This window comes from Siphateles boraxobius, unplaced genomic scaffold (assembly GCF_051911475.1).
Source record: "Siphateles boraxobius isolate OS27281-9 unplaced genomic scaffold, OSU_SipBor_1 102, whole genome shotgun sequence".
In the NCBI taxonomy this organism is placed as follows: domain Eukaryota; kingdom Metazoa; phylum Chordata; class Actinopteri; order Cypriniformes; family Leuciscidae; genus Siphateles; species Siphateles boraxobius.
This window is the reverse complement of record NW_027508703.1, coordinates 564802-584299: the sequence shown is the minus strand read 5'-3', so window position 1 is coordinate 584299 and position 19498 is coordinate 564802. Positions and strand designations below refer to the sequence as shown.

General features: G+C 41.3%; 1 protein-coding gene across 1 annotated transcript; it reads left to right on the top strand.

Annotated features, from left to right (window-relative positions):
• The first annotated feature begins 1667 nt into the window (after positions 1-1667).
• Positions 1668-18275, top strand: trim44 (tripartite motif containing 44). The gene is made up of 6 exons (XM_077245531.1): positions 1668-2110; positions 4450-4966; positions 11686-11763; positions 12916-13230; positions 16384-16403; positions 17117-18275. Exons 2-6 carry the CDS (start codon positions 4505-4507, stop codon positions 17196-17198), a joined length of 957 nt encoding a protein of 318 aa, XP_077101646.1. The 5' UTR covers positions 1668-2110; positions 4450-4504; the 3' UTR covers positions 17199-18275.
• Positions 18276-19498: the final 1223 nt, after the last annotated feature.

Here is a 19498-nt window from a genome sequence, read left to right as displayed (position 1 = left end):
TGTATATAATAGTTTTCGTATATTATAAATTACTTGCGTCTCAAAGCATGCAGACAAAACACAATGAACGTGTTTTCGTGTTATCTTGATTTCGGAGGCAGATGCTGTTTGGGAACGCAGTCGTGTAAGACAGTTCTCAGGTAATTATACTGAACCACTTTGTTGACAGATTTGCTGAGGTGTTTAAGAACAACCTAAGCGGCATATCAGATGCGGTGCAAAGAAATCGGTCCACTGTGCCGTCCCATAGCAAAGTCTCAGGTCTTTTTTGATGTGCTTCGTGGAATTTATTCTGTAAATGTGTTTCGCACGTTTCGTAGTTTATGCACATGTTTTCTTATCGGATAAAAAATGTATCCGACTCAGTTGAGCGCATGTTTTTTTATGCACATTTTTGGATTTTATGATTTTATTTTAGATTTTATCTTGGCGTTTCATTCCAGCATTTTTTTATGCGATATCCCAAAATGCACATAAAAATATTTGGATGGAAGCATAGCTAATATGATGATCAGACAAGCGGTTCCAGCTGTATTTCTATCTATTTTTGCACTGATTTCCAATTTTTCACCTATCACATATTTAATTTATTTTTAAATATTTATTAATTTGTTTTAAATTAAGGGTGTTTTATCTGTTAATCAGAAAACTGCAATCCTAATATAGAGTCAGGCAACCCCTGTAAGCTCACAAATAGTTTAACCCTAGTGCTCAGCAGCCAACGGGAACTCATCACACTCACCCATTCCAACTGAAGTGGCCAGATGGATCAAAAGTATGCGAATTGACGCATGCGATCACGCATTGTCGCGCAGACAACACATAGTTGACGCATTGTTCACATGTTGTTTACGTGTTAAAAGTCACTTTTTGAGCTTTTTTGAGATTTTGAGCTTCCTGGCTTTCCATACAAAATGAATCTGCTCCCGCCCCAAGTGTAAAGCCAAACATGTTGTAGCGAGGTTGTAGCGAGCTATGATTGTGCTACGGTTTCAGTCCACTTATTTGTAAATTTGTCAGCACTTCCTGACACTAGAAGTGTTTCAAAACATACACATGCGTCCGAAGATCAACAAATGCACAGAAAGCGATTCTCAAACGGCTGCCAGTTGTGTTTGTGACATATCACATTTGTAAATATTCCATAGGGCCCGTAAAAAAAAAAATGAATTTGTGAAAATAAAACAGGATTTTAATAAATTGAAGTTGAATTGCATAAGTTTCATTATTTCAATTAATTAGACATTCTATTTGATTGCTAACATTTAATTTAACCATCAATTTTAATTCTGAAGACATCAAAACCATGAGAACTTGAACTGAAATGAATGATTGGAACAAAGTGTTGTACTAATGTTGATTCCACCAAGAGTGGTTAGCTTAAGAGTGAAAATAAATGTCTTCCCTGTTGTGCCTTATAAATGAGTGGAACACTTCTGGGGGAGGGGAAGTTTATTCTGATTCAAGATAACCAGAAACATGAATTTAAATCATTTATAAGAAATACTGCAATATTCCATGAAAAAAAAAAAAAAAAAAACGAAAAAACTAGAATTCACCATTTTGATGTCATGGTGACTTGAAAGCACAACAGCATGTTGTACAAGTGAAGCAACTGACGGCTCACACTCACAATGCCCCGCCTACTCCCAGCAGTCACAGAGAGAGAGAGAGAGAGAGAGAGAGAGAGAGAGAGAGAGAGAGAGAGAGAGAGAACCAAGCAACCATTTTGTAATTTAAACAACATTAATCCAACATTAAATCAACTAAATAACAACAAATATTTAGAGAGCCGAGTATCCTTCCATGTTTTTGTCCTCCTCCTCCGTCTGCTGTTGCTGGTCACTGTCTTTCAGCTGGTTTTGCAGAAACAGGAAGTAGTGAAAAAACACCCCCAAACCAAAACAAGGAAGTGCAGGCAGTGTGAGTAGCAGCAGAAGTCTGAGATCATCATGTATTGTGTTACAGCTCTGTGAAAACAGGGCAGTCAGAAAGAATACAAGTAAAATTAACAAAAAGGGGGGAAGAGAAAGAATCATCAGCAGCATCACAGCGAGTCATACGTCTGCAGCACAGAGACAAAGAAAGTGTCCACTTCAGAAAGACAGAGGTAAGACTGAGGATACATGAAGAAAACACAAGACAATAGCTTTCCTTCTCATGCTGTGAGCTGGACAGAAGACTCGCTGAAGCTACATGTTAGGAGCGGGAAGCCTTTTGTGTAATTCTCTGTGTGAGGATCAGGAAGGTTGTTTGCTGGTTGTAACTCCTGAACTTCCTCATTGTGTGTTTCAGCAAGACTCTACTGTCCTCAGGTAGAAATTGCTTTGGATAATAGCATCTGCTAAATGACTACAGCTAGGACTTGGACTTTATTACCTTGCCTAACAAAATACAACGTCCTAACAGCTATTGTGCTGAATAAAAGCAGTAGTTTGTTTATAAAAAAGGCTTGCTGACCACAGATGTTTGAGCAGTAGTGTATGCTACATGGCTAACCTGCAGTGTTGTTGTTTTCTGAAGTCTGTCTGACAGGGTTAGTTCTGAGCTGACAAAACCAAACAGATCCAAGCACTTGCAATTCAACATTCTCTCAACACTTGCCATGAACCATCTCAAGCAACTCAAGGTTTTGTCCTGAGGTTATGATTGCTTTAGAAACAACATGTGCACATGAAAGTGTGATGTTTACAGCGACAGCCAAACTTGTGAATATGAGATATTCACATCTCTGCAAGAGTCAATGCAAGTGAACTGGAATAGTTTGTCATTTGTATAGGCTAGGTCCACAACAACACATATTTTGTAATTTTAAAGGCTTTTATGATAACATAATATTATTTTATTCTAACAACATAATGATAATCTGTAAGCTTATTTTATATATTTTTATACAGTATATTTATTATAATTAATATAATTAGAAATACACAAATATAATTAATTAAAAATTAGTCATTCATATTTTGATATTAATAAAAACGAATGAGGATTTATTAAGGGTTTGTAGACAGATCTTAATTTGCATAAAAAGGTCAGTTTTTTGTCACATACCCAAAAGTACGTGCAAAGGTGACAGAGGCGGGACACAAAAAAAAACTCCTTTTAATGATAATGGAGAAAACTAACAAAACCCAGAGAATGAATTAGATATGTTACTAAAGTGATTGACCTGTAAGGTTACAGTGTCAGGATTGTACGGAAAAGTGCAGTAAGCACTGAACTAAATCTGTAATACTGCCCACTAAAATCAGCCTGGTTCCTTTCAAGATTTTACAATGCAAAATGGCTAATGACATAAACTCCAAACTGTTGACGCTCCAGGCCCAATAGCCAGTCTTTTTTGAGTCTTTTTTCATCCCCTTTAAAGAGAAATGAAAGGTAAATGTTTGTTTTCCGAGACGGGACAATGACTGGATGATCTTGCTTACAATAAACATATATTACTCTGTACTGTACATAACTTTGTGAGCTCACGGAAACCTGCGAAAACCCACTCATGGGTACAAGTGGAAAACCTCCATATAAAACAGCTGCAAGAAGAAGATTGATGGCAAATGGCCCAAAATTTTATATTAGCAAACTAATTACAATGCATTATTGCTATACACTTTTAGGTGACTGAACCATACACACATTACTGTTATGCCGTGTTCACACTGCATGATTTTCGGTCCGATTTTCAATCGCAGACAAATGCCCAAAATCGGAGGCAAATCGGTGTTAAAAGACGCGATCTGGGAGAATTGCCGACGCCTGTGAGATGTTTGGCATGCTAAATATCTGGACCTGTCGGCGATTCACAATCCTGCTGTGTGAAAGTTTTCTGACTGAAAACTACATCTGCGATGACCTAAAGTCAATGAAAGAGCAAGAAACAGGGCAGCGGGATGTTCAGGGAGGAGTTATAGACCAGAATAGCAGTATTTTGTACAATTATATCAAACAGAAACAAAGCACAAACATTTGTTTGACCAGTAGCAACATTATTTATTTACCCCCAACTGTCTTTGCAGAACACAATGCTTTCTCCCCACGTCTCCCCAAGCATTTCCTCCTGCATAATCTCTTTTCTTTTTGTCGTTTTCAGAGCACAGACAATTTGGATCGCAAGCTTCTTGCAGGCTATCATTTTTAATAACAATTCTAGTCTCACACACACTTGATCTTGCTTATATCCGTATCACTTCTCGTGTGTGTTTGGTTGTTGAAACGTAGTTTGCGGACCAGACAGAGTTGTTGGCGATTCTTCCTACTGTAAAGTCATGCAGTGTGAAACCTCCTGTCGCCGATCTCTCGTTCAGTGTGAACACAGCAGCGACTGAATGCTACCCCAGATAGTCGTGCACTGTGGAAGGAACAGTGACCTGACGAGTTTGAAAATCGTGCAGTGTAAACTTGGCATTAATGCCAATCATTTAAATGCAATTGTCCTTTTCAAACTTTTAGGCTTCCACCCAGAAACTCCCTGTCATCATCGTGTTAGCGCCCCCCCCTGACGGTCATGGATGCCTCAGGAGGAATCCGGAGCTGTCTGAAGGAGGAGGACCTGCCGCAGATGGACGGCACATGCGATGCGTGCGAGCCGGACGAGCCTCAGCCGGCGGTGTGGGTTTGCACTCGCTGTCGCTTCGCCTTCTGCAGCAGCCATGCAGACCAGCACTCCCTGAGTACTGCTCACCCGCTGCAGGCGTACCGCACACCCGAGCCGCAGCCGGAGTGTGTGTGCCCGCCGGCCGACAGCGCAGCACAGGGAGCCGCCGCACCGCGTGAGCTTCAGACCCACACCGGAGCAGGGAAAAGAGAAACTGTGACAGTGGAGAGGCTGAAATGTAAAGAACATGATCAGGAGGGTTCGCTCTACTGTAAACAAGACCAGCGGGTCATCTGTGTTGTGTGTGCCGTGCAGGGAGATCACAGAGAACATGAGATTATCACTCTCAGAGAGGCCTACCTGTGGCAGAAGGTCAGTGAACACACACACACACACACACAAACTCGTGAGGACATTCCATAGGCGTAATGGTTTTTATGATGTACAAACTGTATATTCTATCCCCCTAAATTAACCTTGCCCATCACACACACACACACACACTAAACCTACCCATCACAGAAAACTTTATGCATTTTTACATTTTAATAAAACACTTTTTAGAATGTTTTTAAAGCCATTCCAGAGTGTCATTATACAAATTTCTGTCCTCATAAATCACACACACACACACACGCACACACACACACAGCACTGGTTATAATGCTGTCATTTAGGACACATCGGGTTAGATCACCAAAAGTTAGTTCCAAAATTCTGGCTACGTTCAGACTGTCAGTGTCCAAATCTGACTTTTGTGCTTAAATTAATGTATTCATGCAAAACAAAAACAAACAAAAAATTTTAAAAAATCCTCAAATTGTAGACTGGTTTGTTTATTGAAGAAGCCGAACACAAGTGTGCAGGGAATGAGTCAGTGTTGAGGACAGACCAGCAGAGGGAGCCGGAAGCCATCAGAGAGACAGTGGACAGCAGTGTTGACATGTTCATGGTTTGTGTGTGACGTCATCAGAGAGACAGTGGACAGCAGTGTTGACATGTTCATGGTTTGTTTGTGACATCATCAGAATCAGAATCAGAATCAGAAAGAGCTTTATTGCCAAGTGTGCTTGCACACACAAGGAATTTGTTTTGGTACTGAGGCTTCCAGTGGACATATACAGATACAACATGAAACATAATACTACAAATTATAAGAATAAAAAATAGAAATAGAAATATATGAGAATAAAAGTATCACAGTTGGGTTTAGTCAGAATAGTCGACATTTGCAGATTTACAGATTATGAACATATTTACAGTGTTTTGAATATTATAAATAAATAAATCTACATATAAGTATCACCTGAGTTGTAGGGTATTGCACTAAACAGTGGGAGTATTGCACTTAAAGCATATGCCTTGGGAGGAGTGTTAACTGTTCAGGAGGGAAATGGCCTGTGGGAAGAAACTGTTCCTGTGCCGAGATGTTCTTGTGGCCAGTGATCTGAGTCGCCGTCTTGATGGTAACAGTTCAAATAGGTGGTGTCCAGGGTGAGCGGAGTCTGTAATGATTTTACCTGCTCTCTTCCTCACTCTGGAAGAGTACAGGTCCTGGAGGCTCGGCAGGGGGGCACCAGTAATCCTCTACACAGTCCGGACTGTCCGTTGTAGTCTCCTGATGTCTGATTTGGTAGCTGAACCAAACCAGACAGTGATGGAAGTGCACAAGACAGACTCAATGACGGCTGAGTAGAACTGAATCAGCAGATCCTGTGGCAAGTTGAACTTCCTCAGCTGGCGAAGGAAGTACAGTCTCTGCTGGGCTTTTTTCACAACGGAGTCAATGTGATTATCCCACTTCAGGTCCTGAGAGATGATAGTGCCCAGGAACCTGAATGACTCCACTGCTTCCACAGTGCTGTTCATGATGGTGAGTGGGAGGAGTGCTGAGCTGTTCCTCCTGAAGTCCACGATCATCTCCACTGTTTTGAGCGTGTTCAGCTCAAGGTTGTTATAACTGCACCAGACAGCCAGCTGTTCAACCTCCAGTCTGTAAGCAGACTCGTCACCGTTTTGGATGAGACCGATGAGAGTGGTGTCGTCTGCAAATTTCAGGAGCTTGACAGTGGGGTCTTTAGAAGTGCAGTCATTAGTGTACAGGGAGAAGAGCAGTGGGGAGAGAACGCACCTTACAGGTCTGTAGTCATTAAGTCCAGTGATGTTGGGTTTTTTGGGGACCGGAATGATAGTGGAGCGTTTGAAGCAGCAGGGAACTTCACACTGCTCCAATGATCTATTGAAGATCTGCGTGAAGACCGGGGCCAGTTGGTCAGCGCAGGCTTTTAAACAAGCAGATGAGATGCCGTCTGGGCCTGAGGCTTTCCTAGTCTTCTGTTTTTTGAAGACTCTGCTCACGTCCTCCACACAGACCTTAAGCTCAGGTTGGATGGCAGGAGGGGGGAGTGGGAGTGCAGGAGGTGATGGTGAATGTGTGAAGTGCAGGTTAGAGCCGGTGTGTGGTGTGAATGAGGGCTTTTCAAACCTGCAGTAAAATGAATTTAAATCGTCAGCCAGGTGTTGATTGTCCACAGATCGAGGGGATGGTGACTTGTAGTTGGTGATGTTCCTCAGGCCATTCCAGACTGATGATGGGTCGTTGGCAGAAAACTGTTTTTTCAGTTTATCAGAGTAGCTTCTTTTAGCAACTCTGATCTCCTTTGTCAGTCTGTTTCTGGCCTGGTTATACAAGATTTTATCCCCACTTCTGTAGGCATCCTCTTTGGCATGACGAAGATGTTTGAGTTTCCCAGTAACTCCCATGGTTTATCATTAGTAAATGATAAGAATGTCTTGGTAGGAATGCATGTATCCTCACAGAAACTTATATATGATATTACAGTATCTGTGAGCTCATCCAGATCGTTGGTAGCAGCTTCAAAAACAGTCCAATCAGTGAAATCAAAGCAGGCCTGTAGATTCTGCTCTGCTTCATTAGTCCATCTTTTTACAGTCCGTATTCCAGGTTTAGCTGATTTCAGTTTCTGCCTGTAGGTCGGTATGAGATGAACCAAACAGTGATCAGATAGCCCCAAAACTGCCCGTGGGACGGAGTGATACGCATTTTTTATTGTGGTGTAACAGTGGTCCAGTATATTACTGTCTCTTGTGGGACATGTAACGTGCTGTCTGTATTTTGGTAGTTCACGGGAAAGATTTGCTTTATTAAAATCCCCAAGAATGATTAAAAGAGAGTCAGGATACCTTTGTTCTGTTTCAGATATTTGTTCAGCCAGCTGTTGTAGCGCCGCGCTCACACACGCGTCTGGAGGGATGTAAACATTCACGAGAATGAAAGAGGAAAACTCCCGAGGCGAGTAGAAGGGTTTACAGTTTATGAAATGTGCCTCTAAATTAGGAGAGCACATCTTCTTCAGTGATGTTACATCTGAACACCAACTTTCGTTAATGTAGAAACACAATCCACCACCTCTTGTTTTCCCCGTTAGCTCCGCGATGCGATCCGCTCGGAACAGCTGGAAGCCCGGCAGATGTATTGCGTTGTCCGGTATGGCTTCACTCAGCCAGGTTTCAGTGAAGCACAAAGCAGCAGAGTTTAAAAAGTCCTTGTTAGTGCGGGTGAGGAGAAGAAGTTCATCCGTTTTGTTAGGAAGGGATCTGAGATTCGCGAGATGAATACTGGGGAGTGCAGTGCGCAGGCCGCGCTCACGGAGTTTAACCAGCGCGCCGGCGCGCTTCCTGCGTTTGCGTCTGACCGCGCGTTTGAACAACACCGCTGCCCCTCCGACGAGAATGTCCTGCAAAACGGCCGAATAATCAAAAACTGTAGAAAAGGTTTCTGGTGTGTGTTTCCTAATGTCCAGTAGTTCGTCTTTGGTGAAACTGATCTTGACTTGTTCATGGTTTGTTTGTGACGCCATCAGAGAGACAGTGGACAACAGTGTTGACATGTTCATGGTTTGTGTGTGTTTCAGAGAGACAGTGGACAACAGTGTTGACATGTTCATGGTTTGTGTGTGTTTCAGAGAGACAGTGGACAGCAGTGTTGACATGTTCATGGTTTGTTTGTGACGTCATCAGAGAGACAGTGGACAACAGTGTTGACATGTTCATGGTTTGTGTGTGACGTCATCAGAGAGACAGTGGACAACAGTGTTGACATGTTCATGGTTTGTGTGTGACGTCATCAGAGAGAGAGTGGACAACAGTGTTGACATGTTCATGGTTTGTTTGTGACGTCATCAGAGAGACAGTGGACAACAGTGTTGACATGTTCATGGTTTGTGTGTGTTTCAGAGAGACAGTGGACAACAGTGTTGACATGTTCATGGTTTGTGTGTGTTTCAGAGAGACAGTGGACAACAGTGTTGACATGTTCATGGTTTGTTTGTGACGCCATCAGAGAGACAGTGGACAGCAGTGTTGACTTGTTCATGGTTTGTGTGTGTTTCAGAGAGACAGTGGACAACAGTGTTGACATGTTCATGGTTTGTGTGTGTTTCAGAGAGACAGTGGACAGCAGTGTTGACATGTTCATGGTTTGTGTGTGTTTCAGAGAGACAGTGGACAGCAGTATTGACATGTTCATGGTTTGTGTGTGTTTCAGAGAGACATTGGACAGCAGTGTTGACATGTTCATGGTTTGTGTGTTTCAGAGAGACAGTGGACAGCAGTGTTGACATGTTCATGGTTTGTGTGTGTTTCAGAGAGACAGTGGACAACAGTGTTGACATGTTCATGGTTTGTTTGTGTTTCAGAGAGACAGTGGACAACAGTGTTGACATGTTCATGGTTTGTGTGTGTTTCAGAGAGACAGTGGACAACAGTGTTGACATGTTCATGGTTTGTGTGTGTTTCAGAGAGACAGTGGACAGCAGTGTTGACATGTTCATGGTTTGTTTGTGACGTCATCAGAGAGACAGTGGACAACAGTGTTGACATGTTCATGGTTTGTGTGTGACGTCATCAGAGAGACAGTGGACAACAGTGTTGACATGTTCATGGTTTGTGTGTGACGTCATCAGAGAGAGAGTGGACAACAGTGTTGACATGTTCATGGTTTGTGTGTGACGTCATCAGAGAGACAGTGGACAACAGTGTTGACATGTTCATGGTTTGTGTGTGACGTCATCAGAGAGACAGTGGACAACAGTGTTGACATGTTCATGGTTTGTGTGTGACGTCATCAGAGAGAGAGTGGACAACAGTGTTGACATGTTCATGGTTTGTGTGTGACGTCATCAGAGAGACAGTGGACAACAGTGTTGACATGTTCATGGTTTGTGTGTGACGTCATCAGAGAGAGAGTGGACAACAGTGTTGACATGTTCATGGTTTGTGTGTGACGTCATCAGAGAGAGAGTGGACAACAGTGTTGACATGTTCATGGTTTGTGTGTGACGTCATCAGAGAGAGAGTGGACAACAGTGTTGACATGTTCATGGTTTGTTTGTGACGCCATCAGAGAGACAGTGGACAGCAGTGTTGACTTGTTCATGGTTTGTGTGTGACGTCATCAGAGAGACAGTGGACAACAGTGTTGACATGTTCATGGTTTGTGTGTGACGTCATCAGAGAGACAGTGGACAACAGTGTTGACATGTTCATGGTTTGTGTGTGACGTCATCAGAGAGAGAGTGGACAACAGTGTTGACATGTTCATGGTTTGTGTGTGACGTCATCAGAGAGACAGTGGACAACAGTGTTGACATGTTCATGGTTTGTGTGTGACGTCATCAGAGAGAGAGTGGACAACAGTGTTGACATGTTCATGGTTTGTGTGTGACGTCATCAGAGAGAGAGTGGACAACAGTGTTGACATGTTCATGGTTTGTGTGTGACGTCATCAGAGAGAGAGTGGACAACAGTGTTGACATGTTCATGGTTTGTTTGTGACGCCATCAGAGAGACAGTGGACAGCAGTGTTGACATGTTCATGGTTTGTGTGTGTTTCAGAGAGACAGTGGACAGCAGTGTTGACATGTTCATGGTTTGTGTGTTTCAGAGAGACATTGGACAGCAGTATTGACATGTTCATGGTTTGTTTGTGTTTCAGAGAGACATTGGACAGCAGTATTGACATGTTCATGGTTTGTGTGTGTTTCAGAGAGACATTGGACAGCAGTATTGACATGTTCATGGTTTGTTTGTGTTTCAGAGAGACAGTGGACAGCAGTATTGACATGTTCATGGTTTGTGTGTTTCAGAGAGACAGTGGACAGCAGTATTGACATGTTCATGGTTTGTTTGTGTTTCAGAGAGACAGTGGACAGCAGTATTGACATGTTCATGGTTTGTTTGTGTTTCAGAGAGACATTGGACAGCAGTATTGACATGTTCATGGTTTGTGTGTGTTTCAGAGAGACATTGGACAGCAGTATTGACATGTTCATGGTTTGTGTGTGTTTCAGAGAGACAGTGGACAGCAGTATTGACATGTTCATGGTTTGTGTGTGTTTCAGAGAGACATTGGACAGCAGTGTTGACATGTTCATGGTTTGTGTGTTTCAGAGAGACAGTGGACAGCAGTGTTGACATGTTCATGGTTTGTGTGTGTTTCAGAGAGACAGTGGACAGCAGTGTTGACATGTTCATGGTTTGTGTGTGTTTCAGAGAGACAGTGGACAACAGTGTTGACATGTTCATGGTTTGTGTGTGTTTCAGAGAGAGAGTGGACAGCAGTGTTGACATGTTCATGGTTTGTGTGTGTTTCAGAGAGACAGTGGACAGCAGTGTTGACATGTTCATGGTTTGTGTGTGTTTCAGAGAGACAGTGGACAACAGTGTTGACATGTTCATGGTTTGTGTGTGTTTCAGAGAGACAGTGGACAGCAGTGTTGACATGTTCATGGTTTGTGTGTGTTTCAGAGAGAGAGTGGACAGCAGTGTTGACATGTTCATGGTTTGTGTGTGTTTCAGAGAGACAGTGGACAGCAGTGTTGACATGTTCATGGTTTGTGTGTGTTTCAGAGAGACAGTGGACAGCAGTGTTGACATGTTCATGGTTTGTTTGTGACGTCATCAGAGAGACAGTGGACAGCAGTGTCGACATGTTCATGGTTTGTGTGTGACGTCATCAGAGAGATAGTGGACAGCAGTGTCGACATGTTCATGGTTTGTGTGTGTTTCAGAGCAGAGAAGGCATCGATCTGCTGGAGCGCACGCAGGAAATATCAGAGAGGATCAAGAACAAGTGGATCAGCCCAGACGTGAGTCACGCTCATCACATTATTGCCTTAAACTTCCTCACATGCTTGCACACAAGGAAGTATTGAGCAAAAAAAATATAGATGTGTCATGAAATGCGACTTATTTATGCATCTCTTTAGTCCAGATGAATTCCATCATTAAAAGAGCATTTCAGAGACTCTGAATCGGATGCCTCTGGACTGCCGTCGTGTGCAACCTCTAGCGCCTAGTCTATACCACGTCCAAAAGCCAGTGTTCTCCTCCTGCTCACAGGCACTGTATGTGAAATATAGATACAAGATAAGGGCTTATAATTACAATTATAATTGCATTTAATTGATAATAACTTACCCATGGTAAAACCCCAAAAATCAAGAAAAAAACTCGAAAAATGAAGAAAAACTACATAGGACATGCAAATCATGTGGTCTTGCGCATCCAGTCGCTTCGCTTCTGAAACGCTCCTGGTGTGTGTTGGCACCGTGTGGAGCACAGATTAACCGCAGACGTGTGCAGTGCAAATAAGGGGTCAGTGTGAATGGAGAAAGTAGCAGTATTTCATAATCGAAGAATAACATGTAGCCAATGTGTCAATAACAAATCAAATCTTCTGGATCAGGTAAAGACACTAGCTGCTGGATTTGTAACCAAACAATAGGACGGTTATAGTAATAGTCTTGAGGTCAATATATGTCCTAGCATTTTTTATATCAGGAACAGAAAGCATGTTTCATAATTGAAAAATATGGCAGGTGAATGCAATACAACCAACTGCTGCTACTGGTGGTAGAAGGAGGGAAAGCAAATGATATGGACAGAGATATTTAGGAGTCATTTAGGAAAAGACTTTACCTCTAAATCTCCGTACCTCAGCTGCTGTGTTTTAAACAAACTGCAGTGTGTTTATGGAGACTACATCCATCCAGTTGTAAATATAATGATCTAGTCTTGTGGTTATGAATGCATGAACAAGCTTGTCTGAATCAGGAACAGACAGTTTCATAGCTGAACAATATTCCATGGGAGAAAGCATCAATCCTGTAGTTGTCTTTGCACAATAGTAATTAGACTTGTTACTACACCAAATTATCATAAATTGAACAAAATTGAACCGTTTACTCGCATAAATCAATAAACTCTATAGCAAACCTCTACTGCTTGGCTGTTCGTAGATGGGTGTGGAAGAGCTGGAGCGGTTTGTGAACGATCAGTTTGACGAGCTGCACCGGCTGGTTCGGCTGGAGGAGTGGCGTGTCCTACACCTGGTGGATCTGAAGGAGGCTTTCCTCACTGCCCAGGCCGCCGAGAAGATCTCTGAGATCAGTGTCCACACGGAGAAGCTTCAGGAGGAAATGGACTCCATCACACAGCAGCTGAGCGACCTGGATCAGATGGAGCAGGACGGGGTCGCGCCAATGTCCCTCGCCCCGCTGTTGGCCAGCGGACCAGCACCGGCACCTGGAGCTCTGCTGGAGCCCAGACCACTGGTGAGTCAAGCTTCTCACATCACACATTATTTCAATGAAGCCTTACTGAAAGAAAAAAAAACAGTAATAATGCATGAAGAGGTTTGGGCTAGTTAACTAAGATAAGTATATTTATAATACTTTTACACATGTGGCATATGCTTTTATCCAAAGCAACTTACATTGCATTCAATGTATAAGCTACAGGAATGCAAGAACAAATCACATTTCAGATATGGAATTGTAGCAGACATATTTGACAGTCAATGTGTTGTAATGTTAAAGGACATTGATCAAACTGTGAAAGCAGGTGGTCAAAGAGATTTGCTTTGCAGTCTAAGTGGTGGTTGTTTTAGTCACTAAGTCCTTAAGATCGAGGACTAGGTGAAGGCATAGACGATTTCAGCTTTCTGGTAATACCATCCATTGCTGGATTCATTCATTAGCCCGTTTCCACCGCATGAACTTCCCCCAGGAACTAGGGACTTTGGGGTGGTACTCGGTGTGTTTCGACCACAGGATCCAGGGTCTAAATGAAGTTCTGGGTAAATATTTCCCCCTCAGAAAGTCCCTGCTTGCGATAACCAAAGTTCAGGAACTTTCGGGGGTGGGACTTGGGCACTGAACATGCTGATTGGTGGAGTTCATGCCGCATTTTGATTCGTTGACACCACGCAGCATTTTATTTCAACCACCATTTTTAAAAATCTGTTGCGGTGCATGCAGTCCTACATTTTCACGGTACTTTAGACTGTGGTAGAAACGCAGAAAGCAACAGGTCTTGGGGGGAAAAGTTCCTGGGACAAATTGTTCCTGGTAATTCCGGTGGAAATTTGGCTACTGACTGCTGTTGTTTCTCACCTGTTCATCTACAGTTATCCATCCTTCTGCGCTTCCTGACAAATATTTAAGTCAGTGGCAGATTATCCTGCACAACTAGTTACTCCTGAAACCTGGCATTGTGGGACTAAGAAATAATGTTGGCTCAAAAGAGAGAGGTGCAACTCTGGTCCTGGAGATTCACTGACCTGCAGTGTTTAATCAAACACATCTGCCTGTGTTTGTAAGTCAGTTTTCATAAAAGCATCTGCTGAATGGACAAATGTAAGTGTAGCAACAGTGGTGGAAAGAGTACTGAAAAAACATACTCAAGTAAAAGTACCATTACATTCCAAAAAATGTAGTGTGAGTAGAGTAAAAAGTACTTGTCCAAAAAACTACTTGAGTAAGAGTAAAAAAGTAGCTTATTTAAAAGTACTCATGAGTAGTGAGTAGTGAGTACTGAGCTGCGGATTCTACCCCTTATAATAAACACTGTGCACTACAATTTATAAATAAAAAAAAATTGCACATACTGTAATTCACATTATATTTTCTTCTTTGTCAGAAGGATTGAAGAATATATATCATCCATCTTTTTAAAATGCATCAAATCAGTACACTCATCACCATTTAAATCATATTATTTGGGGGGAAAAAGCATTTAAAATTAGGCGAAAAAAACTGGGCCTGAGCATGCTATTGTTGCACATAAAATATAAATATTCATAACTGTGCAAAGAATTCAAAAACCTTTAGAAACTCATATGATAGTTCAGCATCACACACCATGAGATGGGTTAAATAGAGAGATTAAAAAATACCCAATTTCTCTCCAAAACGGTATAATGTTAGTGTTTTGATAAATGAGAATCAGTAATATTATCAGATTACCTCACCTAATGCACTGAAAAAGGCTAAGATAGTGAGCTAACACTAATTACACACTTTAATTCCATGCTATTAAATATGTTAGAATTTAAACGTAAAAGCACATTGTTCTAGAAGGGTGGCATCATCCCTTACATTTTACACGGCTACATTTACTCACATTGTAATGCTGATAATATAATTTGTAAGGAAAATTGTGCATTAAATAGGGAAGTTATATCCAGGAAACTTTTACAAAAGAAACAAACAAACACACACACACGCATGTCTCTTTGTAGTCTCGGCGAAGCTGTTTTATCAGCAGCATCCACACACAAAAAAACAAAAGTTCAACATGAAAAATGTTTTTGCGCGAGTGCACTTGCCAAATGAAGACGGATTGTATAATGGATCAATCAAAAAACGTTGTTTATTAACGAGCTGTAACGTTAGTCACAGACTGACAGAATAAATGCAGTTCAAGTTAACGCCATGGTTGATAGAGTGCACTGATTCTGAATCTGGCGGCATGGCGAGCGCGAGACGCGGCAGTGCACAGATCGTGACGCGCGTCTCTGTATAATGTGATTGTGAAGTAAACTGGAGCGGGAATTCACCGCATTATGAACTCGTCACGCAATACCCCCAACCTCAGACCAAATGTTAGTCCATTTAGACAGGCCAGCCTAAATAAATATCATATTAAGCAGAAATGTGAAATGTACCTTAGCATATTAGAGGAAGGCGCTGATATCTGGATTGAATTGATGCGTGAAGAATGCACTTCCACAGCAGTCACGAGTAACAGCAGGAATAGGCGGTTAAAGTTGTTCTATGCTTAATCTGATTTGATGACAGTCACGAGACCGCTTACTCAATCCAATCACGTTGATGGATAAAAATAAAATGAAATTAGGCTAAAACAAGCATATGTAACGAGTAACGACCACAAACAGAAGGAAAATAGCGGAGAAAAAGTACCGATACATCACTTAAAATGTACTCAAGTAAAAGTAAAATTACAAAATTTTTAAACTACTCAAAAAAGTACAATTTCTGAAAAAAACTACTTAATTACAGTAACGTGAGTATTTGTAATTCGTTACTTCACACCCCTGTGTAGCAAGCAACCAACGGTAACAATCTCATCAGAAACCACTGGTTGAAATCAAGACGCCCTTGGGAAAGCAAAGTTTTAGATAAGGGCTGACATGTTCTATCACAGGATGGGCATGACCTAAAGCTTCTGTATGGAGATATACTTTATGGCAACTATAACACATTACTATATTATGACATACTTTCGAAACTGTCAACACATCATCATGATTGCAGAACTGACATATACATTTTGATTATTGAAGGCAGGGAAAGACAGCTCTCCTAGTCTCACAGCCACTGACAGTCGTGACACGCAGGTGTATGATATAGCAAAAGAACAGTGATTTAAAATGAATAACTTCTTTTCTCCGCTCTGTTTTTCAGATTCCTGATTTGAGACTAAGGTAAGGGATTTGAAATGATGTGTTATTTCAGTAACTGCCAGGTACTGTTATAAATTACTATTTTAAATAATAAACGGGTCCTTAATGCTGATTGTAAATAGCCGTGGTTTGTTGACAATATACCAATAGCTGAACATTATTTGGTTGCATACTAACTGTGGAGGGATTGACAACAGTTACAGTGGATGTGGCCTTGGCCGGGGCCGGATGCAGGCTTTTAGAAATACTGAGGTCCCAAATTTTAGTCTCTCAAATGATGTACTCAGAACTTCCCCTCCAGATCCTGGGGAACACCAGAGATACTTCCCACTCCAGAGAAGAGGATTTTGGCTGGGAGCCAGAACGGCTTGGCAACAGAGGAGACACAGGCAGTGTATAAGACTGCATACTATTATCTCATCAGAGTCCACAGGATTGACAATCCGATAAGTCTGTCCTGGTTCTCCACATGAATCCATGACTTGTATAATACCGGCTTCATGCGGGGATGTGGCACCCACAAATCAACATCTAGATTATAAAATCTGATAAAAGTGTGCATCTGGTAAAGCGTAGATGTACCACATTTAAAACAGTGCCCTGTGTCACTATTACTTCTGTATATTTAATTGGGATTTTGTGACCTCCAAGTTTTATATTCCTGTGCCGGTTTCTGTATTTTGTCAATGTTTGAATGTAAATGTATAATTCATGAGACTTCCTTCCTCTTACAGAGCAGCCAATCAAAGGAGGGATGCAGAAGATCCTTCAGGAGATGAGGAGAGAGGAGATGCACATATTGGACATACACCCTAAAACTAATGGCCATTCCGTCGCCTTGTCTGGCTTTCTCCCTTTATTACAAACATATCGGGATGAAAAACTATGACTATCGCTGAATGCAACTGTGCTGATCATATTTCTTTAGTTTTAGCTGCTTATTTCAAAATTGTTTTGTCTTGAACCAATTTCTTTCTTTTTATCAAAGTTAATAAACAAAATGGAAATGCTGGAAAGGCATGAAGAAAGCGGAAACACTACATTCTACAAGACTGATTTTTATTTTGTCATTTGAATTATTTCAGTAGAATGCTTTTAACCTTTTTTATAATTATTCAGATTCCACATTGGTTTGATTGTTTGATTCATGAAATACAGTCTCTTACCTTCACATCATCATGCTATACTTTGATTCTATTCAAGTTTAAACGTAGAGGATTATTTATTTATTTGGTCTAGCTGTTCATTGTTTGATGCATTGTTTCTAGTCCATTTGTTGGCTACTTTTTCTTTATCAGAATGAAATGCACATTTTCCTGGGTCACTGATTCCCAGTATACCAAATATATTTCAACCCTGATCGTAACCTGCTGGAAAACCATTTCTTGTGTTTAGATCAGAATGTTGGGTCTGGAATCGGCTTGTGTACATTTTCCTCACCAGTTTTAAATACATGCTTTTTTCAGTTCTCTTAATTTTTTTCTGAATTAGTAGATCTCTCTTGAGGTTATATATTTGATAATGGTCAGTGTTAGGGAAAGTTACTTTTTATAAGTAATGAATTCCTGAATACTGTGTTACTTCCTAAAAGTTTTAGTTATTTTTTTGTTTGTTGCTCTTTATGGAAAGTAATGCACTGTTACTTTTGCATTACTTTTTTTTTTTGGCTTGTTTGTTTTTTAATAAGAAAGAAAGTTATATTTTTTGGCAGCAAATGGGGAAGTGAATAAGCCTCAGAATGAAGGAAACGCAAATTCACAGCTGCACAGCCCTGCCGCTCAAACAAACATCTCAGCGGTTCTGCCATTCTGGACCTCAGAAGAACAGGACGCAGGAGAAGAAAGTTTAACACTCTTACTTTAGCAATAATAACAATAAAAACTATTACTCAAATGTGATGTTTATCTAAAGTCATTTTTGCTTATTAGTATGGTTGATTTGGATCTTCGAAGGTCAGCAGCAAAGACATTGGTTAATACAGAGAGATTAAATACATAAAGTATTTAATACATCTCTGCATTTACGATTCTCTCAACGTGGGGACGGGAGAGCTGTCAGTCAACATGGGAAAACAAAGTAACTTGTGTTACTTATTTGAAAAAGTAACTCGTATATTTTGTTGTAAATTAATTAAAAGTTATGTGTTACTTGAAAATAAGTAATCTGATTACGTAACCCCGATATGGTCTTTGATATTAGGAATACAGTGACCTCTGTATTAATAAAATGTTTGGCTAACAAGTGATTTTAACTATTGCTCACTCAGTGAATGTGAGTTAAACTCAGAAAAAGCAGTGTGGAAAGATTCGGTTCCCTTTCAGTTCGGACACGAGTCGGATGTACTGTACTGATTGGATTCATCTTCTAGTATTGATAAAATGAGCCAATGCACATTGATGTGCAACATTTGCATCTCGCGCTCCACCCCGCAGCGCGGTTATAAATACTGAATACTTCGGAGCTGATCGATGTCGATGTCTCAGAAGAGTGTTGAGTGTTTTCATCGAGCGAGTGTCTCTGTGCTTCTTCTGGAAGTGTCTTCTGGTGCTGGTGTTTCAACAGCACGAGTGCAGCGGTGGTGGTCTCAGTTTTCACTTTTATGCAGATGACACCTAGCCTGGGTTTCCCCATGCTGCCTTACGCGCAACGCGATTTAATTCACGCTGCTAGGCAGTCTGGATTCCATGGACCAGATTTTCGCCTCAGCGAGAGGACCAATCACAGAACGGGGAGGGAGCAGCAAGATGATGACGACGTCTATGCGACACACCGAAGCAGTTTGTTCATACCTATGGATCCAGCATGGCAGCAGACGCAAGGTTACCTTTCGATGCAGCCTTAGATATTGTACTAAGAAGTTTAGTTAAATCTCTGATCCATCGTCTTCTTCGTCGGATAATTTCTGTCGCTCTACATACGTCATCTGGTATAATTGAAACGATTGGCTATGAGCTACGTACAGACGCATTTGATAGATATTCGTAGCACCCAATAAACGGCTCTGGGGATTCGTAAACCACGCCTCAAATACGTGAAAATTAACATGTGGTTCCCTATGGCAAGCCATTTTAACATTTAACAGCTAGACTGGATATGTGTTGCAGATATCTGTAATT

Bases quoted from the DNA above. Each gene is read 5' to 3' on its own strand.
- trim44 (XM_077245531.1), top strand. From the start codon at position 4,505: ATGGATGCCTCAGGAGGAATCCGGAGCTGTCTGAAGGAGGAGGACCTG. The intron at 11,764-12,915 runs GTGAGTCACGCT...GGCTGTTCGTAG, and splicing joins ACAAGTGGATCAGCCCAGAC to ATGGGTGTGGAAGAGCTGGA. The intron at 16,404-17,116 runs GTAAGGGATTTG...TTCCTCTTACAG, and splicing joins ATTCCTGATTTGAGACTAAG to AGCAGCCAATCAAAGGAGGG.